This window comes from Phragmites australis, chromosome 1 (genome assembly GCF_958298935.1).
Source record: "Phragmites australis chromosome 1, lpPhrAust1.1, whole genome shotgun sequence".
In the NCBI taxonomy this organism is placed as follows: domain Eukaryota; kingdom Viridiplantae; phylum Streptophyta; class Magnoliopsida; order Poales; family Poaceae; genus Phragmites; species Phragmites australis.
Window position 1 is genome coordinate 46,111,263 of NC_084921.1, and position 23,465 is coordinate 46,134,727.

Genomic DNA, 23,465 nt, shown 5'->3' on the forward strand with positions numbered 1-23,465 from the left:
TTTAATAAATAAATATGCATTCGTTGTATGTATACCATAACTATAATTTGCATCTTTATCCTTGTTGACTTTTGCGAAAGTATTTATATTAAAAATATTTTTAAAAACAATAAATGATTCCAACGTATCCGTGCTCAAAGACATCTCAATATTTCTAATTAATATACGTACATCTTTCATATCTTGAAAGATATCTCAATATTTCTAATTAATATATGCATCTTGCATTTCTTGAATACACTAGACATTGGATTCTCATACAAATTGTTTACTCCTACAACAAATCTATATAAACTCATCCTTCTCACTCAAAACACTGCACCCAAGCCACAGAACTCGCCGAGCTATCGATCATTTAACACAAAGAGCCTGCAAAGTAGATTCGCAACCATGGCAAGAAATTCTGGTTTGTTCTTGGTCCTCACCTTCACAGTGGTTGTGATAGCAGCCAGCGCGAGACCAGCCACCATAGGCACCAAGGCCAGTTGCGACTTGGATCTCTTTGCCCTCATCCCGCGGTGCGTGCTGTATGTTATGCCTCCGGATGACCCCAAGGAGACGCCATCACAGGCGTGCTGCGATACGTACCAGAAGGTGGATGTTCCATGCCTGTGCTCCAAGGTCGACGAGGGCATCGAGGAGATCATAAGCATGGCGAAGGTCGTGTACGTCGCCGACTACTGCAAGAGGCCGTTCACGCCTGGCACCAAGTGTGGAAGTGAATGTGATATTTATTTAAGTTTTTAAGTAACGCACGATGTGTTTCAGTGTTTGTGTGTGGTTATGAATCGAATCTAGCATGTGTTGAATTATTTTTTGGGTTCTTTTGCAGGCTACACCATTCCTCCTAAAGGCCAGTAATTGGATGGACTGTGTTCTTTTACTTTGTAAGAGGGGAATGAATTGCTGGATCATGTAAGAGAGAGAGTCTGAGATATCTGCTTTTACCGACGTTGTTGCTATGCAATCTGTGAGGTCCTGTTGAGAATAAAAAATTTATCAAGTAATTTTCTGAGGTGTCTACGTCTGAAACTTTGAAGTGTGATGCATGATCATAGGCTGCAAAAGAAACACGAGCGCCATTGTCATCTAAGGGTCTGTTTAGATAGGATGTGGTTTTGGAGCTTTCGGTTAGCTGAGTAAACGATTGCGTTTGTTGAATTTTGGTTGTTGGTTTTTATAATAAATTTTTAGTTTTTTTATATAATCAAATGCTAGAAAAGCTAGTCAAAATCTATTTTTCAGCTTTTAATTTATTTTAATCATAACCGTTTTCTCGGTTAATAAAAAGTCATCGAAAGTTAGAGATAGAAGTCAGCCGTTTAAATAGCTTGTAATTTTTTAAAGAAAAACTAAAAAAACTATCCAGAAGGCCTGCGCTAATTGTTGGGCCAACCAAGTGCTAGACACCCGAACGAACCGCTTTGGATGCGCCGTCTGTCCCTCTCGAATCTCGTATTACCTACCTAGCCCCAAACGGACCGCTTCCGAAATCGCGACCCGGCCCGGCGCCCCGTCTGGAAGCTGGCGTGGCACCGTGGCTCGCCCCTCGCGGCACGCTCCGTTCGAAAGCATCACCTCGTGCGCCACGCGCCGCGCGCACGCCGCGCCCCCGTAATCCTCCCCGACCACGTGTGCTCCACCCGCACGCACACACCACCCGCGCCCAGTCTCCTCCCACCGCAAGCCGTTCCTTCCCCGCGTCCCTTGCAGGCTGCAGCACTCCTACATGCGTACGCGCGCGCCGTGGATACATATAACCACACCGCACTCACCCACGCCGTGACGCGCACGGATCAGTCTGTAAGCTGAGACGCCAAGGAATCCAGCACTCCAGCACCAACCTGAGATGCGCGAGGGCGAGGCAACAGCAATGCCGGCGGCGCCGTCCCCTCCTCCATGGGTGGCGCTCCCCCTCGTCGCGCCCTTCCTCGACGCCGCGTCCCTCGCGGCGGCCTCCTGCGTCTCCACCTCCTGGCACGCCGCCTTCGCAGCAGACTACCTCTGGGCGCGGCTCTGCCGGTCGCACTACCCCGCAGCGCTCGGCCTCCTCCGCCAGCTCCCCGACAGTGACGGCGCCGCCAGCGACCGGCAGTGCTCCTCCTCCCCGCACCGCCTCCTCTTCGCGCTGTTCCGGTCCGCGTCCTCCCGCTCCCGGGCTCTCCCCTCCCCGCGCCTCGCTCTCGCCGACGTCGCGTTCGCCGTCGACATCTTCACGGCCGGTGGGAAGAACATCCTGTCCTTCGCGGTCTCCGCCGACGAGGCCGGCGATGTCAAGAACGCCGACGGACTGTTTCTGTTCGGGGTTGACCTGAGCGACCGGAACGCGGTGATCGGGTCGGGGGACTGGCGCGTCATGTGGACAGCGGTGCGGACGGCGCACCGCGGGATCGCGCCTGCGGCGGTCTTGATGATGGACGCCAAGGTGCCGGCGGCAAGGGCGGCGGGCGCCATCAGATTTGGCGGCAGAGGGGACGCGGGGGTCGCGGCGAGGCTCCCCGCTCCGGGCTGCGGTGGCGCGAGGCTGGAGGCGGAGGTGGTCGTGGAATTGACCGGGGAGGAGAAGTTGGTGGAGAAGGTGAGGCTCGGGGTGATGTGCGAATGTAGGTACCTGAGCGTCGACGAGGGGCTTAGATACCTGCAGCATTTCCTCTGGTGAAGTTGTAAAAATGCACGTCTTTCTTCAGTGATGTGAGAGTATTGTATGTTAAAGGGAAGGTGGTGAAACAGCGGCGGATGCAGACGAGGCTCATCGACTTCGATTTTTTTATAATAATATTGTTTTACTGGAAAATTATAAAAATAATAGCTAAAATTAAAAAATTAAAAAAAATAAGGCAAAAACCGTGTCTGCAGGTTTCACAATTGAAGAGAGGGAGTCATCTGAGAGAAACTTTTCTAGCAAAGGCCTTATCAATACTTTCCGAAAACAACATCCGAATGTTGTGGCCTACACCTTCTGGGGTGAAAATCAGCGCATTACTAACAAAGGTACAGCACTGTGTTGGTGATTGGCGAGCTACTTAACTTCATAAACGTTATCGTTTTTGCATTTGTTGTGCTTCCTTTTTTGAGAGTGAAGGAACAGCATATTACAGATTACGTATTGTGTGTAACAACCCGCTAATAGTAATAATATCTTTCCAGCTTAAAGTTTGTTAAACTAGGAGGGAGGGAGAGGGAGCCTAGGAGGTTTTTCGTAGAAGACAAAAAGAACTACCGCTTCTTTTCCAAGCTTTTAAAGGTCTTTCTTTTCTTATTGGAAATGTAAAGTTACCTGTTTTCCCCTTTAGTTCTTAACAGGTTTGTGATTGGATTGCTTTCTTGCGTCAGGGTTTATTGCCGACAAGGTCCATGATTCTTACATTCTGCCAGACGTGTCGTTCAGCGATCATAGTCCAATTGGACTTGTACTGAAGCTGTAGGCGCCGATGCGACTCCCAACTATGATAACTGTAGCATGAAGGGGCCAAGCTACGCAGAATCATCCTCGATAAAAAAGGCTTGAAGAAGATTTGCTTATCCAGGCTGAGACTATTCAAATTCAGGTGGTGATAGTTCGCGTAGCCTCCTGTGGAGGTATCTGATCACGTTGCGTTCTTGGACGTAAATGGATGTCTATCTAGAGCGATATTAGTCTATGTCGTTCTTGAGGTACCTCGTGCGTGTCTGCGGCACAAGTTTGTGTCACGAATGTACACGGTGCTATACGTTTCTTGACAAGGAACGATCTGTGTTATACTTAGCATACCTTTATTATGCACACATTAAACTTACATTGATCACGAATTCATGGAGCTCTCTGCACAACTCTGGTCTTGTATACCAGACGATAGCCTAGCCAGATACAGACGTACAGCGCGCCCAGCTCAAGCGGCGCAGGACTCGGCAATTGGCACCGAAAGCAATCTCCGTAAAAAGTCCACCCAAGCCAAGGATCCAGCATCGAATACCCTCTGAATCATTTGCTATATCACACAGGACTAGCACCATCTCAATTGAATTACTTTCAGATCATGTCCTCTTCTTTGTAGAACACAGAGCAGTGCACAGGAAACGGGTAAAAGAGATTAACAAGGAAAATTGCAGCATTTGCCAGCAAAGCATGATAGGTATATGAACAAGACAGGAGAACAAGATGTTATTCCTGCCATCAGAAAAAAAGCATCCTAACTTCAAATCAGTACAAAATACTTTTTTGTACCGCCTTGGAAGAAATAATTAAACAGGTACCACCTTCATTCTCACAACTGCAACACTGAAGCTGCAATACAGCCAGTAAACCAAAGCTACTGAGACATATACACACACACAACGGGGCCAATGGCTCAGGAAAACCGTCACTAAGTTGGGACTAGGGAGTCAGTACTATCTACAGCAACTTCATGGAGGGAACATAACCTACACAATTCTTCATCTCTAAGAAGAAGAAACAAACTACAGGATTCTCTGCTAGCTCTGTTTTACCTCATCCGAAGATGTCCACCATTTCTATTACTGGTGTAAAATGACACCTCCAAAGCTAATAAGTGCCCGACAGAGAGGGGATCTTGACATCTTCTCTCAATGCTGCAAGCCCCTTCTTACTCACATAGCTAGCGACTGCTTGGCATAACCAGCATGCTCATAAGAGTAATGCATGTTATTTCTAACTCGGCAATACCTCCAGTCATTATTTGCGCCTCTGTGCTCATCTGCGTGATACTTTGATTTCATGGGTTTTGCGCTAATGGGGCCTCCCCTATCTCTATTCCTGCTGTTCCTTCTGCCTGGATCATTGTTTCGCCTTCTCCAGTGTCCATATGACATGCCCTGGCTGTCAGGCACATCATAGCTATCTCTATGGTTATCCCTTGAATCGGTCTGAGTAGCTGCAGAACCCCAACCTTTATCATGTTTCCATGCATCCGGGGAGTCATCCTTCATGTTCCAATTGGTGATGCAGGGATTGGTCTCCTCCCTCCAGCTGCTGGTGTGACCTTGCTGTTCCATGTACATGTCCCAATTGCCTGAGCTTTGCTGAACAATTGTTTCAGCAGGTTGCTTGACATAACAATCCAAATTTACTGAAATTTGCTTGCAATTTGCTTCAATGGGCCGTTCCAAATGATTGTCCCAGTTTACAGAGAGCTGCTGGACAGGAGTATTGCTTGTCTCCATGTCACCCCATCCTGTAACAGGAACTGGCTTGTCTGTGAAAATAAAGGAGTCCCAGCCATCGGGAACAACATTGGGAACAGGTCGGCGTGACCTCTCAAGATCAGCCACCAATTCAGGATCAAGACGTTCATCTGGGTTGACCATGTCAATATACATGTTTGGATCAGGCAAAGGGATATCACAAGGTTGGCCATGATATAAACAACAGAAGCGGGCCTTGGCATCCTCAAAAGCTTTTAATGCAGCTGAATCATCCCAGTCAGCTACATTTTTGTACAGTGACATCAATCTCTTGGTCTCACACAATTTACCCCAGGGGATAGCACAGGCATCAGTGCAAAATTTCTTCTCCCATAAAGGAACTGAGAAATGTCCACCGTCTGAAAATAGCACATAAATCATGACTTATGAGCACATAGAACTAATCTATGCAGAGAAAAAGAACCTCTGTTTGCTCCTAGAGTTACAGCATCACAATACTGGGCTTGGAATGTAAGAATACTAATCAGGAAAAACACTAAAACAGTAATAAGGCAGCAACAAATAACAGAACGAAATAAGTAGGGCACCAACAATATAGCAGGCAGTAATTTATGCAAACAAAAGGAAAAAGGATAGGGATACTTTTGTTAAATGCTAGCAAAACATTGTGAGCAAACACAAATTTTGAGATGACAAAAAAAACTCCTCCCTCTGTTAAAGAATGTAAGTTGGCATATTTTGTTTTGAAAAAAATCATCAAAAGTAAACTTTGACCGTTAATTTCTCTTATAATATGTTGTCAATCGGTATAAAATCAACATCATATTAAAAGTACTTCGAAATAAAAATCTATTGAAACAAATTTTGCATAGTACTAATTGTCGGTCAAAACTTATGAAGTTTGACTTTTTCGAAACAAAATATGTCTTACATTCTTGAACAGAGGGAGTAGATCGCACAACAAATATGTAGCGCTTATAGAACTGTAAAGCATCTCCAAAACCGAGTAGTGATTACAGGTTCAGCTTAGGTCAGTCCTAGAGATCAAAGTAAGTTGAGTAGCTTTTCCCAATCGATTTGGCTCGAAAGTGCTAAATTCCATTAATTTTTTAGCATGACATGCATGTTCAAAAATTCAAACAAAAATGGCCTCATCTTCACATAACTTTGCTCACAAATCACAATATGGATCAAACCAGTATCAAATTGTAGCACCTTTCTGAAATCTTGATGTCAGACAAGACATATATAGTATTTTTTAAAGGTACGATGAAAATTTAGGTTAAGAATAAGATCATGAGATGAAAATGGGGGAGATTATAAAGAATCCGTCCAAATCTGTAGTTTCAAGTTCCAACAGATATTAATTCATTTCCTACTCAAGCTCTGCCAGGGGGTGCAGGTGTGCAGATGAACGGTTCACCACTACCCAGTCACAAGGTTCCAAAATGTTGTAATGTCATTTAATATTTCAACCCAATAGTGTCCCAATTTAGCAAAGTGCGCTATTATATCAGCAATCTTGCAAAAATGGAATAGTTTCTCCTTAAGAGTACGCACTAGAAGATGAAATGATCCAGCACTCAAGGAACTCATCAACTAGCCCATCGAAATTATTACCAGAGCTTCAGAAAAAAGTACCATAATATGCAAATAAACAACCCAGGGTGAATTCATGGTGGTACAGGTGGCACACATAAACAACTCAGTGCAATTTCTCAATCAATACTGTCAATTCATAGTAAATTACCTGAAAATAATCCATACCCCCGCACGTCATTTTCTCAACAGAACTACATCCTCCAAGAGAATGTACCTACCCGCACTGCCACACCCATCACCAAAAACGGCAGCACATACTGACATGAGAGCCAGTTTTACGCGAACCGTCACCTCGTGCCAACATTGCCAGGGACACATGGATCAAGAAAAAAAGGGGGGAGATTCGCTACTCAATCGGGCAATCTGGACACATTTTACATGTCAACTGTAAAATTCCAAGAAAGGAAACCACCCCAAGAACCGAGGAACGGCGCGACCCATCCAACCCAAACCAAACCAAACCAAAAGCAAGCAAGCAAAGCGTAAATAGTAAGGCTAGTAAACAGGACGGACAACGACCAAGGAACGCACCGTCAGAGCGCGGCGGCCGCCGGGGCTTGCCAAGCTTCCTGTAGATCGGCCGCCTCTCAGCCATGGACGGCCGCTGAGAAGCTCCCCTCGCTCAACCCCACGTCCCCACCTCCAGAGCACGCGGGTAAGGCGCTCGCTCGCTCCCCACCACAGGAATCGCTCCACGACGGGGCCGGAACCCCAGAGCGCGCGAACAGGACGCGTCCCGCAGGGCGATCCGGAAGGCACAGGTTGCCGCCCCCCGGAAACGGGCGGGCCCGGTTTAGTCGGCGGCTAAAGCGGTCGGCGGGAGCGGGAACGAGCCGATCCAGCGGCGAAACCGACGCGCGAGCACGACCGGCGAGAGGGAGGCGGGCGGTGGGCGGTGGGCGAGGAAGAGAGGAGACGTTTTGCCGGTTTGGGGGTGTCGTTGGTTTCGCTCGCAGCCGGAGCCGAGGAGAGGAAGGGAGGGCGGGGGACTAAAAAAGGGAGGAAAAGAAAGGATTTTTATCGCGCGTTTGCCCCTTTTTTGCGGGAAGAAACGAAGCGACGCCTGTAACTCCTGGCGCTGGTGTGCTTCTTACGTTCGCCTGTATTTATTTTAGGATCGTTTGGATCCTACGAAATGAATTTGATTCCAGTAATTAAATTTTAATTCTAATTCCGTATAGAATTAAATTTGATAGAATCTAATTCAATTCTAATTTTTTTGGATGTAAATAAAATCTTTTTAAAAGATCAAATTACAAACGTTATTTGAACGATTAAATATGGAATCACCATCAATAATCTATACACGAATAAATTATAGAGCTAAATAAACTCCCTTCCTCCTCTCTCTACATTCTCTTTCTCTCCCTCTCTCATGCTCTCTCAGTCCTTAAGTTTTTCCACTCTATTGAATAAAGTTGAGTTGAAGCCTACTGTTATAATTATATTTCTGGGTAAACACAATTATAAATCACCATAAAAGAAAGAGAAGTACTTTGCTCACATCAATTCTTTCTTTCGGCTTCCATTGGAAGTGCCAACAAACACTTTGCGCTCACTAGAAGCAAGAATATAAAACAAAACTCTAGTGTATCATCATCCAACCTGGGTATCTCCTTCAGTGCAGCAACTCATTCGATTGTAGGAGCATTTGGCCCATCTTCTTTCAACAATTCAACAAGATTGTAGGAGCTTTTGTCCCATCTTCTTTCAACATTTCAACTCATTCGGTGCAACCATCTCTTTGAACTCTCAGCTGCTTTCCTTAGAGTCTCCTCAATACAATGATCTTTGCAATACATCAGACTTATTGAATCCCAAATTTTCACAACCTTGTACTTGTGACCAACTGCAACTTGCATGTTTTCTGCAATGAAAACATGAATACATCTGTTATTTGAAGTGGCAAGTTACATTCTAAAACTAAAAAATTATACAAGTACCAAACAACTTTTAGTTTTCCAATCCCACGTAGCTATTCTGTTGAAGTATGTACGGTAGGATCTTTCTTTATAAATTATGTAAATTGCAAGTCTGAGTATCTTGAAAGGCTAGCTGAGGAATCAATGTCTCTTGCATGTAAATTCTACAACTGAACTACTAATTTGGTACATGAAAAAACGAGTACAACTGCAGTTTGGAACACGAAAAGAAGGGAAGATTATCAATTTTGGTACATGACAATAAGACCAAAGACAATCATATTCCATTAACTCTCGGTGCTATTTTAGATGTATTCAGAACATCACAGAAGTATACATCATATCAAGCTTATCTATTGGGCACTATTTGGCTCGCTGAAAAGTGAAAAATTACCAGAAACCACTCACTGCATCAACCAGTAAAGCAGACATAAAAATGACTTCGAGTTCGAGACAATCTATCGATTCTATTATAATGCGTTCCGAATGCATCACATTTTCACAATGAGTACTTAAAGCATGCCGCAACACTCATGCTAGGAGGAGGAGACTATTAACATAAAAAAAAAAATCAAGATTCAGAAGCCAATAAACTCTACATCTCTTACATGTCTAACCAGATCACATGCTCATACTTGTAGCCACGCCCGAAAAACATATGCACACAAAAATTTTCCAGCTAATCCATAGGCACGATAGCATGTCACAGCAGCACAACTAGAAATTTCGAGGTGGATTCAAGCATAGGACTAAGTAATTTGATATTTATCTGAAGGCACAAACATGGTTTGCTTCTATACCCAAAACCACTACAAATCAACAACAGCCAAGCTACCATTAGGCCCCATGTATTCATCAACCATAGACACCAAACGGACATCTATGACAATGATACACGTAATCCAAAGCGCTTGTGGTTGTATCCCATACTCACCGCCTTAAAAGTGCATCTAGCTTGTATGTGTGATTTTAGTAATTAATGACAATACCTATAGACTAACAATGATGTTGAGTTTGTCAGTAGCTTGTTATATAATGCATTGAGAGATATACATGAACTATAAATGAATGGAGAGATTGAAAATGCATCAAGATAAATAAGCTCTAGGTTATTTCATAGGAGATGCATAAGTGATGAATCATGAATTTATTGAGAAATGTCATGAGAACAAAAGAAATGCATCATTTTTATTAGGCTCTTAGTGATGCCCATAAGGAGAAAGAAAAGCTCAATAAGATTGGCAATAAACTTGAAGACTAAGTAACTTGTGGAGATCAATTAACTAAAGGTATGACATTGTCAATGGAGTTTTATGAACTAACTCGTGTGCTATATGCTTAAGAATAAGTAGGTTTAGGTTCTATATGAAGATTGACAATATGCATGAAGGCTAATAAGTTACGTGTGGAGATCAAGTAACTTAAGGTATAAAAGTTGTCAATTAGGTTTTATGAACTAATCCATGTATTTTGTGCTTAGGAGTGAGATAGGGTTAGGATCTATAAGAAGACATAAGTTGAATTAAAATCATATATGCCAAAATTAAAGAACAAGAGTGGACTCCATATTTGATAAAGTGAATTGCTTGAAGATGTCGAATACAAAGTGATTTTCTATAGCAAGACGGTGAAGGGTAAGCAAGATTCGGCTACAATGGACCATCCATGGTGAAGGGTAAGCAAATGACTTTGCGCCGAAGGACAAAGACGGTGGTGAAGAGCGAGTAAAGGCTTTACGCCAACGGACCATGTGTAGCCATAGAAACCTATGAATGATTCACATCAATCATATGAAGAATCAAGAAGAGATAGAATGAAGATTATATGAAAGTTGGCAACCCTCAAGGTTAAATGAAAGAAACAGTACTCAAAAGTTATTCAAAGGTTCAAAGTGATTCAAACGAGTTTTATCTTTGAATTTGAGTATAGGTATGCCACACTATTAAGAGGGATGCGATGTAGGGCTAATTGTCGTATCTCAGTGCTCAAGAGTTTCTAACCGAACCCAAGTGAGAGTTCCTTTTAAAAATCCCGGTGTGAAAAGTGTGGAAATGTTCAAATTGGGTTTTGGAGTATTTTTAATTTGATCCAATGTGTTTTAGTCATGAATTCAGTTAGGATGTGTAGCCCTATGAATAAGCTTTCCATAGAGTTCAAAATCGTCAAAATCGGAATTCGGGTCAAAAGTTATCGTCGTTTTTCGAATGTCAGCGGAGTTGAATCTGGATATTTCGGGTTAACCCAAATTATCTGGGTTGTCTGGAGTCTCCAGGTGAGATTCCGGGGAGAGGTCTCGGTTTGGGACTTTTTAGTTGGCCCGGATACTCCGGGTTGACCTGGATATTCCGGGTGAGGTTCCGAGTCTGAGTGCTCGGTTTTGCCTTCTTTACCTTACCCAGATACTCCGGGTCAATAAAAAATACTGTAACGGCTAGTTTTGGGGGGTTGGGTATTTATACCCCCTCATCCCCATACTTTGGGGCTACTGAAAGGGCACGAAAGAGAAAATTTTAGAGCTAAAAGAACTCCTTCCCACTCCATTTTAGTGTGAGATTTGAGAAGAAAAGTGAATTGGATTGAGAGATTGGAAGATTAAGTGCAAGTAAGCTAAAATCCATTCTTGAGCACTCGAGTTCATCGGCAAGAAGTTCATCATCGCGTTTGTTACTCTTGGAGCTTTGAGCTCCTAGGCGGCTAGGCGTCGCCGGCGAGCACCCAAGATTGTGGTGTGCCGCGGGAAGTTTGTAAAGGCTTCAATTTTGTCTCCGCAAGAGAAGAAATCAAGAGTGGAAGCCAAGCTCAAGTGTGATCGATCTTGAAGAGGAAAATGGTTGAGAAAGACCCAGCTCAAGTGTGATCAAGCCCCTCAACAGAAATATAGTAACCTCTAGAGGAGGTGTCCGAACTTCGGGAAACAATCATTGTGTCTCCTCTTTTGTTTATTCGTTCTTGTGTTCTTACTCAGTATTTATACATATTGCTCAATCTACTTGCTCGTGTGAATTTGATTGTAGGTTCTCCATGAATTTACTTGGAATTATCACTTGGAACACACGATTTCATTTGGTTTGAGCTAGAACTCTTTAGGCGCTGTACAGAACCCAGAGATTCCTGATTTACCCGAAGGTTCCGGAACTGTACAATCCGGAGTATCCGGATTAACCCGAATACTTTGGTGAACAGTGTTTTCAGCATTTTTCAATTAATATTTTTTTCATATCTTTTGTTAGAATTGAATAATTTTTGTCACCCTAGGATTGTAACTTTCACACTTCTTTAGTGTGATTATACACTATTTGAGCCTAGCATATTTAAGTTTTTCGCTTGTGAAAAATCCGTTAGTTTATATTCCGCTGCAAGTTTAGACCAACAGAAAAAGGGGACGAATTTTTGGAAAAACGTCTTGTCAGAGGGTGAACTCCTCAAGCAGGGATCCGGAGGGACCCCCTTTGAGATTCGGCCGGGGGATGATTCTGAGTCCGTCTCGTACATGAAATAAATGGGAGTAAATGAGATGCAGGTGGAGGTAAATGCTTAGGGGATTTTTAGACAGGTTCGAGCCGCACTGAGCGTAATACCCTACTCCTGTGTGTATACTATAAATGCTCTGAGAATGTCTCTCTGAGGATCTACTGTGTTACAAGAATGTTTGTCTAAGTCTAGAGCTTCGTGCTTCTTCCGTCGTTGTCGTTCGAGTTCATTCAGTGTGTTCTCCAGACTCATCTCTCTGTCTTCGTCTCCGGGGAGCCCGCCCCTCTTTTATACCCGGCGGGGCGGGTGGCGTGCCCAGAAAGGATTGACGCAAGTTCCAAGGCGCCATAAATGGAAATCAACCATCATGAGCTGCAGCTTGAGGTGACGGGGAGAGTTGAAAACGCGCCCCCGTCCGGTCTTCGTCGTCATCATTCCACTTTTCAGTGGATGCAGCGGGGAGGCCTCGCCGAGCAGCCACCGAGCAGCCCCGCGTGCCCGCCCGGTCACAGCAAGTCTGACACAGTAGAGCGGCAGGCGTTATGCCTCGAGCCCTGCGACGTTATCCCGAGGCACGCCAGATGACGCGATAGGACCCGCGCATTAAATGTCCCCACACCTCCCTGCCAGACCGTGGCAGCGACTGACAGCAAGCGTGGGGAGAGTGGTTGGAAGTGACAAGCCACGCACCCTCTTAAATGCAGCATCGAGCCTCTCACCAGTTGACACCTCACCGCTGAGCCCCTGTAGGGACCACCGGCGAAGGACTTCTCAGGCCCTCGGGGAGCTGTGAGTGCTCGGAGACTACTGTTCACAGCCCCGAGCACTCTCTCCCGGATATACCCTCTCTTGGTCCTCGGGGAACTCGGGTGCTCGGGGACCACTGTTCATGACCCCGAGCACTCTCTCCCGGAACTTGACTGCTCGGGTCCTCGGGGAACTTGGGTGCTCAGGGGTCACTGTTCACGGCCCCGAGCACTCTCTCCCGGAACTTGACTGCTCTTGTCATCGGGGAACTCGGGTGCTTGGGGACCACTGTTCATGACCCTGAGCATCCTCTCTCGGAACTCGGCCTTCTCGGGTCATCGAGGAACTCGGGTACTCGGGGACCACTGTTCATAGCCCCGAGCACCCTCTCTCGGGACTTGGTCTTCTCGGACCTCGGGGAGATAATCCTCGAGGGAGGGCGCTACGTGGCACTCTGCTGTCCTGGCCTCGGGACTCGGGGACCCTTGGTTCCCGTGTCACCGACAGCAGCCCCCGGGCCCATTGGTAGGCGATGGCCCAGAGACTGCGGATGGGGCCTTGTTTTCGTCGAGGCCGATCCCAGCACCGATGCCACGTGGCCTGTTCTCGGGCACTGGTCTTTCTGGCCCAGGATTTTAGTATGGCCCAGCGGGGAACCGAAGGGACGCGTGTCCTTTCGACTTCCGAGGAGCGTGATAACGAGGTGGGAGGCGCGCGTGGTAACCACGCGGATCGAGGATAGTGCGTCTGGCAACCGCACGGATCGAGGGAGACTCGCTTGGCACTCGCGCCGATCGAGGGAATGCACCTCACCGAAAGCACCGCGGAAAGCGCCGTTTGAAATCCCCAGGACATAAAAAGGAGAGGGGAGCGAACCGTTGCCCCTTACGATATTCTTGCGATCATCGCCTCTGTCTTCTTCTTCCTTGCACTCAGGAGTTCTCGCCCTTCTTTCGGCCCGCAGCGCACTCTCTCCCCCATCCCTTCCAGCACACTCCCCACCCCCGAAAGATGCCGAGGGCAGGAAGCAGCCGTCGGGACAAGTTGGGCTCCGACAGTGTGCTGCTGGAGTCGCGCATCGTGAATGAGGAGGGGGCGAAGAAAGTCCGCAAGCTCATGGTGCCCGCCAGCCAGCGGGAGGCGTCGGTGGTCACACCGACGAGCTTTCTGCCCTCCATGCGCCGACCGGAGCGAATTGTCATCTTCGTCTCCTTCGTCGCCGCCAGGCTGGTGCCGCCCTTCTCCACCTTCTTCCTACAAGTGCTGGACCCCTTCGGCATCCAGCTCGTCCACCTGAGTCCAAACTTGGTGGTAATCCTGGCCGTCTTCGCGCACTTCTGCGAGATGTTCATGGGAGTGCAACTGTCGGTGGCCTTGTTCCGGCACTTTTTTGTCCTACGAGCGGCTGGGAAGAAGAGGGGATCCTCCGGCATGGACGTCGCCGGCTGCTACAACTTCTGGTTGCGGGACGGGCTCGGCGAACCCTACATTCCGCAAGTGCTGCAGAGCAAATGGGATGACTGGCGCCAGGACTGGGTCTACGTCGACGTCAGCCCCCATGACCGCCTCACGCTGCCTGAGACGCCGGCGGAACCCCACAAGCCGACCTGGGAGGTGGTCCCCGCGGAGGATGAGCGCATGCGCTCGGTGCTGAACCGCATCGACGACCTGCACCGGGCGGGGCTGACTTCGGTGATGGTGGTGGCCGACTACCTGCGCCGCCGTCTGGCCCCCTTGCGGGAGCAGGCCCGCTTCGCCTGGATGTACACAGGTCCGAACGACATCACGAGGACCCACATCGATGCGGACGGGGACCTGGAGGAGGGAGCACTGGCGACCTTGCTAAGGGTGGTGACCGGCGTCGAGGACCTCACCCGGGCGGTCCTGCCCTGAGAGGAGCTGGCGCTCTGCGCGGACCCAGGCCGGGTGGCACTGCAAGCGACCCTGCCGGAGTTCGACGCCTAGGGCCTGGTGGAGCGTCCGGGGCGCTGGAACCCCAGGACTATACAAATCCCTAGGGTGGACGAAGAGGCAGGCAGCGGGCAGCAAACCGACGGCAGGGACACCGCGGGCGGCAGGCCGCAGACCAGCGATAGGGACATTACGGGCGGTAGGCCGCAGGGACGCCGCAGGCAGCAACCAGCAGGCCGATGGCAAGGACGTCGCAGGCGGCGGGGCGGCAGCCCAAGGGGACAAGGGGAAGCATCCCCGATCATACGTGCCCTAGCCATCTTCCTCGTCGTCTCCGTCACCTCCACGACAACGGCCGGCGGCGGGCGGTGCGACGGAGGGTGGCCGGGGCGGCCAATCGTCGGGCGTAGAGTCCGGGACGGAGGCTATGTCTAGGGAGCGGGATCCCGAGGACTAGGGCCCGACCGGCGGCACAACAGCTGGCGCACGAACCGACCCGCCGCCGGAGACAGGCTCCAAAGCGGCCCCTTAACGGCCCGAGGGCCAGAGCCCTCTACTAAGGAGGAGGAAGGCGGAGCCCGGACCGAAGCCACAGGCCCCAGCTTTAAAATCCCCGAGTCCCGGTGGCAGTACCACGGCCCGAAGTCCACGTAAGCTCCCTTTCTGTCTCGAGCATGTCTGCCCGGATGTTGGTTTAGGCACTAACTTTTTTTGTTTTCAGGCCGCTCAAGGACCCAGCAGGAGGCCAAAGGCAGCCAGAGGAGCTGAGGCCAGCTCCCACTCCTGAGCCGAGCGTGCCCGCTCCAAAGCCGAGCGCGCCCGCTCCAGAATCGAGCGCGCCAGCAGGCCTGAAGCCGAGGGAGCCAACCTTCCCTGAGCCGAGGGCAGTGGCCGCTCCCGAGCAGCCAGCGTCGTCCGAGCCCGCCCCGAGCATTCCGAGGACGGAATGAGTGGCCGCAGTGGAGGTGGTTGCGGCAAGGGTGGCGCCGGCGCGGCAGCCATCGGGGACCCCGAGCGCCTCTGCAAAGAGGGCTCGCAGGGGACCCAGCCCCCGGCCACCGTCAAGCCAGGCCCCAAAACCCCTCCAGGATGTGCTCGGAAGCGCCCCGGAGGTTATCGAGCGGCTTGAAGTGGCCGTGGCGGTGGAGCGAGCCGAGCTCGACAAGGAGCACGCCGCCCTCGTTGAAGAGAGGGGGCAGCTAGAAGAGGTCGGCAAGCTTTTGGAGGCTCGTATCGCCTCGGCCTGCACAACCCATGAGAAGTCAATGCGCGCGGTGGCCGAGGAGCGGGAGGCATTGGAGGAGACGCGCGATGAGGCTGTCGCCGCGCAGGAGAAGGCCAGCCGCATGGAGCGGTAGGCGACCGAGCACGACCAGGCATCCCGGAGGCAGGCCGCGGAGCTGCTCGTTCGGGAGCGGCTGCTTCTGGCTCGGGAGGAGGTGGTCGGCAAGCGCGAGAAGGCCGTGCAGTATGCCCAGGCGGACTTAGCCTGCCGGAACGACGAGTTCGAGCACGGCCGCGCCGAAGTCCTTCGTCGGGAGGAGGAGGTCACGGTCCACGAGACCGACGTCGAGATCACGGCGACGGCTCTGGATGCCCGGGAGGAGCAGATTGCGTGGTGCGAGGCGGAGGCTGCCTCAGCATCGTCGGCCCTCACTGCCCGAGAGGAGCCGGCGGCCAAGCGGGAGGCCAACCTGGCCGCCCGAGAGTAGGCCATCGTGGCCTGGGCCGAGCAGCTGAAGCGGGCACAAGCCGAGGCCCCGGCCACCAGGGGTGTCCCTGCCAGCGCAGCCGACGATGTCAGCCTCGAGGACCGGCTATAGATCGCGAAGGACGAGCTCGAGACCGTCATTGCCGAGCGGACCAACATGAAGTTGATGGTACGAGACATCCTTCATCAGACGCGGAAGTCCGTGAAGGTAGCTGGGCTCGGGCACGTAAACGTGGGCGAGCAGGGGCTGGACAAAGAGACGATCGGCCACATTGCCCTCGGCTTCGAAGAGATCGCCCGGCACCTCAAGGCTCTTCCGAAGGCTGTGCAGGAGCTGGCGTCCCGGGAGGGGCGTGCTCTGGCCCAGGCAGTGGCCGAGCACGTTCTCACCTGCTACCGCAGCCGAGACCCTGCCTTCTCGCTGGAGCCGGTCCGGTAGGGAGTGGTCGAGGCCGAGGAAGCGGCCGCCCGAGAAGCCGTTCGGGACGTTGCCACCGAGGTGGCGGCGTGCTTTACGCGGGAGCCGGCTCCGGAACCGAGCAGCAGCGGCAGTAGCGACGCGTCCTCGCCCCCGTCGGAGCCTGCGGATTAGCTTAGATTTTTTGTTTTTTGAATGTTGTAAATATGGGAGTGATCCTCTCCAGAATGGTTCTTTTTGAAATATAATAGAAGCCTTTCTTTGGGATCGAAACTCCACTGTGCTTGTTTTGATATTGTTTGCTTTTCGCTTGATGTCCCGAGAAGTACTTAGCCGGACCGAGCCCGGACTTCCTCCCCCCAGAGCGAAGTTGCCCCAACCACTCATCGTATGAGTAGTGGGACCACCCGAGCGTCCAGCCCCCGAGCCCTCGCGAGTCCGCAGCCGCTAAGTCAAGAGACACAGACACGAACTTCCTTTGCGCGATTGAGCGCGTCGGAGAACTAGATCCCCAACCTCGAGTGACCGGGCCCGGATGTGATGCTGATGATAACGCCGCAGGCTTTGCTTGTATCTGGCTTCTCGGATGGCGGCGCGTCGCCGAAGGCGAGCCTGCGCCGTAACGGTGCCCGGCGCTGTCCGGACGTAGATCTCGCGGCAGGAGTGTCTGCCGCTTGCTGAGGGTTAGGCGGCCCAGCACCATTGTCCCCATGAGAGGGGGGCGCCGTACGGGCGGACCGGGGCTGCTGCTGCTGAGGAGCAGCAGAAACTAGGGCCTCCTGAGCGATGGGCTCCACCTCTTCGCTAGAGCTGGAGCCGGTGCGTTGGAGATGATGTCCACCTACCATCTTTTCTGCAGGAAACAAAGTGGATTCAGAGATGCAACCCCCTACCTGGCGCGCCAGCTGTCGGAGGGTGAACTCCTCAAGCAGGGATCCGGAGGGACCCCCTTTGAGATTCGGCCGGGGGGATGATTCTGAGTCCGCCTCGTACGTGAAATAAATGGGAGTAAATGAGATGCAGGTGAAAGGAACCATCATGGGCTGCAGCTTGAGGTGATGGGGAGAGTTGAAAACGCGCCCCCGTCCGGTCTTCGTCGTCATCATTCCGCTTTTCAGCGGATGCAGCGGGGAGGGCCCGCTGGGCAGCCACCGAGCAGCCCCGCGTGCCCGCCCGATCAGAGAAAGTCTGACACAGCAAAGCGGCAAGCGTTATGCCTCGAGCCCTGAGACGTTATCCCGAGGTGTGCCGGATGACGCACGATGGGACCCACGCATTAAATATCCCCACGCCTCCCTGCCAGACTGTGGTAGGGACTGACAGCAAGCGTGGGGGGAGTGGTTGGAAGTGACAAGCTACGCGCCCTCTTAAATGCAGCATCGGGTCTCTCACCAGTTGACACCTCACCGCTGAGCCCCTGTAGGGACCACCGACGAAGGACTTCTCAGGCTCTCGGGGAGCTGTGAGTGCTCGGAGACTACTGTTCACAGCCCCAAGCACTCTCTCCCGAATATGCCCTCTCTTGGTCCTCAGGGAACTCGGGTGCTCGGGGACCATTGTTCACGACCCCGAGCACTCTCTCCCGGAATTTGATTGCTCGGGTCCTCGAGGAACTTCGGTGCTCGAGGGCCACTGTTCACGGCCCCGAGCACTCTCTCCCGGAACTTGACTGCTCTTGTCATCGGGGAACTCGGGTGCTCGGGGACCACTGTTCATGACCCCGAGTACCCTCTCCCGGAACTCAGCCTTCTCAGGTCATCGGGGAACTCGAGTACTCGGGGACTACTGTTCATGGCCCCGAGCACCCTCTCCGGGGACTTAGTCTTCTCAGACCTCGGGGAGATAATCTCCGATGGAGGGCGCCACATGGCACTCTGCTGTCCTGGCCTCGGGACTCGAGGACCCCTGGTTTCCGTGTCACCGACACGCCTATTCACCCCCTCTAAGCAGCATCATTGTCCTTTCACGCCTTCGGATCTGGCGAGAGCACCCACCAGAAGTGACTACAATGCAATCTAGAGGAAGAAACCAATGGTGAGGTTGGTCGAGGAGGAGGAAGAAGTATCCGTAATACAGTGGAGGAGGACATCAACAGAGATGCGCCCAGCGGCGGCAGTGGGAAGTGACCCGAGGAAGAGGAGTCGCCGCGTCAGGGTCGAGTGAGAGCGAACAGGATGAGATGGAATTGAGTTTTCCGTTTTTTCCAGTCAGGAATCCTCTGTAAGTATCGATGAGCTCCCATGGAAGGGGCTGGAATCACGTTTTCCATTTCCATAGTGGATCCAAACAGGTCGGGCCTGTAATATGATTTCAATTTGTACTAATTCCTCGATCCAAATGGGCCCTTAGGGATTGCTATACCTCACTCGATTTTTCTTCCCTCTCCCTCACTCGAGTTTTTCTTCCCTCTCTCTCACTCGATTTTTCTCTTCCTCGTTCTTCCTCTCTTCTCTGATTCCAATGAGATTCGCCCCCAACTTCTTCATCTCTGACGAGATCCGCCCTGATCTACTCCCTCTCCAACAAGCTCCGTGCAACCGAGAGGTCAGGGTTCTGGGGTTTCACCAGAGTTCAGCAGGATTAGAGGGACGACCGGTGGTAGCAAGTTGGCTTGGCGGTGATGGTGGATGTGGGGGTGGGGCAGCAAGGCGGCGGGGACGCCGTCAGCTGTGGGAGATGGAGGACCACCGGTTGGGCAGTGTCGAGTGGGGGCATCACGACAATAGCTCAGTGGAGTCGGATTAGTGCGACGATGGTCGGTGGAGGTGGATCTGGCGGCGGGAGCTACCAAATCATTGTCATTTGTACCATGAAACTACAAATATTGTGACTAGTACACAAAGCTACAAGTATTGTACACTAATTTCACATAAAATCCGATTTTAATTAGATTCACCCAAAAATAGTTTTTATGTTTCTCCAACAAATTCTAGAACTTTGTGTACATGTTCCATAATCCATGTGCAAACCATTTTAATATGATTTACACACAAAAAACATGTCTAGAATTTAAACTAAAATTATTAAAAAAGCTACTTTTATACTAACTCCTAACAATTGGTAGGGCCTAAAATGAATTCTAAAAAATATCATAAAATTCACTAATATTGTTCTTATATGATGTACTAATTTCTAAAATTATTTTCAGTACTAGATTATATGGTAAAAAATGAGTTCCTTTGTAATGTTCCATTTATATACTTACAAAGGAACTCAATTTTTCATTATATAACATAGTACTAAAAATAATTTTAGAAATTATTCCGTCTTATAATAAGATTATTAGTGAATTTCTCATATTTTTGGGATTTTATTTGAGGCCTAATAATTGTTATGAGTTATAAAAGTAGTATTTCGTATGGATTTTAGTTTAAATTCTACATAGACTTTTTAGGTAAATTCAATTAAAATGGGTTCACATGGATTATGAAATACTTATAAAAAGTTCTAAGATTTTTAAGAAACAAAAGATCATTTTTTTGGTGAATATAATTAAAATCATATTTTATGTGAAATTAGTATACAATACTTGTAGCTTATTACTAGTCAAAATATTTGTAGGTTTATATTATAAATATTATAATACTTATAGTTTTATGTAATTTATAAAAAAAATTAAGGAGAGGCTCGTTTGGCTGGGAAGCTATAGGGGGCTCCAGCAGCGCTCGGTTAAATCCGCCCTTGGTCGTGCTGCCTGGTTTAATATCGTCATAAATTTTCAATCATTTTTTTATCATGTATTGAGCACTTGATAAATAAAAAATCGTGAATTATTATAATCCATTTTTTTTGCGAGTAGTAAGTGTCTTCCCTGTTTTTTTCGAGGAGTTCGTACCTTCTATTTGTTTTTGTTACTCTATGTGAGTAGTGCTAAGTGAATTTTTTTATCTAATTCACATGGGTCTTGTGTATCGTACAACTAATATATACTGTATACTATGCGGCCAGAAAATACGTGCTCCCCGGAGCATCATGCACTGTAGCTCATGTAGCACCATCCCTGACATGTGGGCTCTGGCCCCGGCGCTAGTTCCCATCTCGCGTGAAGCCTAGAAAATTCCAACACCTCTCTCAGCGAACTCCAGCTATAGACAAAAAAAACTCACTACCTCCTCCTACCACTTCAAACCGACTCAAACACAAGCACATACCGATTCATCCCATCCACACGAATACAACTCACAATTGAATCAACTTAATACACAACCAAACAACAAATTGTCTCATCTCATACATATGCTCCTCGAACACATATGCTTGAAAGTTCCAGCACCTTTCTTGACGAACTCCCGTCGCCGGCCCAAGAAAACTCACTACCTCCTCCTACCACTTTAGACTGACTCGAACACAAGCACAGACCAATTCATCCCATCCACACGAATACAACTCACATCGAATCGACTCAACTCACGACCAAACAACAATTCTCCTCATCTCATACATATGCTTCTCGAATACAAGGCCAAATCAATCCAAACACAAATCTGAGGCCACCGTAATCGACCTCGCTTGCGCCCTGGACCCGCCTAAACTCGTCGGCGTCGCTTGGAGAAGCCCACCCACGTCGCTCGGAGGAGCCCGCTCGGACCTCCGAGGTCATGCTACCGTTCCTCCGCCGTATGCTCTCAGCCAGCGCGCTCCGCCCCAAGCACTTCTTCCTTGCCTCCCTCGCCAACGTCATCGCCAGGTTGTGCCGCCCCGCACGGACCCGCCATGGGAGGAGAGGGCCGGCGCGTGAGAGGCGAGGGCACCGTAGAGGAGAACGTTGACATAGAACCGACACGAGAGGAGAGGGCTGGTCGGACCCACCACGGGAGGAGAATCGGCGCGGGAGCTCCACTGCAGGAGGAGAGGGCCAGCACGTACCCACCATGCGAGGAGGACTGATGCGGACCCGCCACGGGAGGAGAGCCATCGCGAGAGGAGAGGGCCGACGCTTGCTGCTAGGCTCTGCTGCACGCCATTGGACAGAAAGAAGCACAAAAGAGATAAGGGAGAGAGAACTGGATGCGGCAATCGAGAGAAAATTTGCATTGGAAATAAAATTTGGAGTGATCACACTAGCTAGTATTAAAAAACAGGTAGTAATTTGCTGATTTTTTAACAAACCGGCTATGATAACTCATTATCATTGCTGATTCTTTCTTAAAACCAGCAGTAATACAATTGTACCAACTAGAATGTATATTAGCACTTGATGCTATCAGTGTAGCGTTATATTGCTGTTCCATATAACTTTTCTTATATCGTAATTCTGTATCGTGATCTGTGAATGTAAAAATAAAAAAAAATTAGATGATGCAACAACCTGTACGGGTGTGGTGTAGCGCCCTTATCTGGGTAGTATATTTCTATTCGCACAATAATAGTCCTCGTCAAATTGAGCCCAGCTTCCCCCAGGTACTTTCGTTGATCTGTTGAGAACTTCTGGTACATCGTACAGCAGAAGGAAATTGTGATTGCAAGTTCACAACCATCAGGAAGATCGGAGAGATAATGGACCACTACCTCGTAAACTAATCTTTTTAAAGAAAACGAAGAACAATACGCCAAGGCCACGTTTGAAACACGGAATTTAAACAAAAATAGCAACTCCCTCTATAAAAAAAATACCCACGTTCAAAATTGTCTAGACCATGGCAGAAAAGCCGAGCTGGCAATGACATGAAACCCGAGTGAAAAGCTATAGTCATTCATGGGTCTCCACTACAATAGTGTGAGATTATAAAATCTAGATTGCATAATCTATATAAGTTAATAGAAGATAGATTATTAAATTATTATAATTTAAAGATTGAATTATTAAAGCTAGATTACAAAATCTATCTGTTTATTTTAACTTACGGATTAGAATCACCATTCATGATCTGCGAGCTAAAATAAACATTCATGATCTGCGAGCTAAAATAAACATGACCTAAACTAAGCTAAAGGCGTATGGAATTGTGGAGTTTTGTACTGCAAAATCTGGATTCTTCGTTTTTGAACAAGGAATTCCAAAATCTCCCATTCGTCCCGATAAAGCTGGAGATGTCGACTGGGCGACAGCGTTGAGTACTTGGTAGTTGCCCCCTTCCGTACTTGCCTCGAAAAGAGGGAAGCAGCAGGCTTTCAGCCTGTGCTCGCAGGGCAGAGCTTGCAGCATTCTTCGTTCGGCTGTCCGCCTCCCGTTCGTCCCTGATCCTTTCACCGCAGCTCGAAAATGGCTCGTCCAGGGTACCAGAATTGTACCCGTCAGTTACTTCATCAGATTCAGACATCAGTTACACCACTCGACTTTAGCAGCGTCCGGTACAAGAGCAAGAACCAGCAGGCAGTAGTGTGGTTCGATTCTCTCAGTCGGAGGGATGAGCCAACGCGACTGAGTAACCGTGAGACATCGTCATCAGGACGGAGGCATGTGCAGTTGTGCTGTTGCGCGTGTGGTAGGCTGGTGGCATCAGCCATCAGGACGTCCACGACCTCGGCGAAGAAGGAGAAGAAGTAGAAGACGACGCGAGTACGCTTGCCAGCCTGTGGCCCAGCCCAGGTGCCCAACTCA

The 23,465-nt window shown here is 49.2% G+C and overlaps 3 protein-coding genes across 6 annotated transcripts; 2 read left to right on the forward strand and 1 right to left on the reverse strand.

Annotated features, from left to right (window-relative positions):
- The first annotated feature begins 198 nt into the window (after nucleotides 1-198).
- Nucleotides 199-1,090, forward strand: LOC133890068 (uncharacterized). The gene is made up of 2 exons (XM_062330512.1): nucleotides 199-718; nucleotides 833-1,090. The coding sequence occupies exons 1-2, from the start codon at nucleotides 391-393 to the stop codon at nucleotides 859-861; spliced, it is 357 nt and encodes a 118-aa protein (XP_062186496.1). The 5' UTR covers nucleotides 199-390; the 3' UTR covers nucleotides 862-1,090.
- Nucleotides 1,091-1,669: 579 nt separating this feature from the next.
- Nucleotides 1,670-3,776, forward strand: LOC133922544 (probable F-box protein At5g04010). Of its 4 annotated transcripts, XM_062367923.1 has the most exons (4): nucleotides 1,674-2,578; nucleotides 2,857-2,991; nucleotides 3,148-3,244; nucleotides 3,334-3,776. In XM_062367923.1, the coding sequence occupies exons 1-3, from the start codon at nucleotides 1,850-1,852 to the stop codon at nucleotides 3,160-3,162; spliced, it is 879 nt and encodes a 292-aa protein (XP_062223907.1). In that variant the 5' UTR covers nucleotides 1,674-1,849; the 3' UTR covers nucleotides 3,163-3,244; nucleotides 3,334-3,776. The 4 variants fall into 4 exon arrangements, with proteins under 4 accessions (XP_062223899.1, XP_062223916.1, XP_062223907.1 ...); XM_062367915.1 differs by lacking the exon at nucleotides 3,148-3,244 and having other exon boundaries at nucleotides 1,670-2,578; XM_062367932.1 differs by having other exon boundaries at nucleotides 1,673-2,578; nucleotides 3,148-3,776.
- Nucleotides 3,777-4,113: 337 nt separating this feature from the next.
- LOC133922567 (uncharacterized) lies at nucleotides 4,114-7,790 on the reverse strand. The gene is made up of 2 exons (XM_062367951.1): nucleotides 7,276-7,790; nucleotides 4,114-5,540 (listed from the first exon to the last, which is right to left on the reverse strand). Exons 1-2 carry the CDS (start codon nucleotides 7,337-7,339, stop codon nucleotides 4,588-4,590), a joined length of 1,017 nt encoding a protein of 338 aa, XP_062223935.1. The 5' UTR covers nucleotides 7,340-7,790; the 3' UTR covers nucleotides 4,114-4,587.
- Between the last annotated feature and the right edge of the window lie 15,675 nt (nucleotides 7,791-23,465).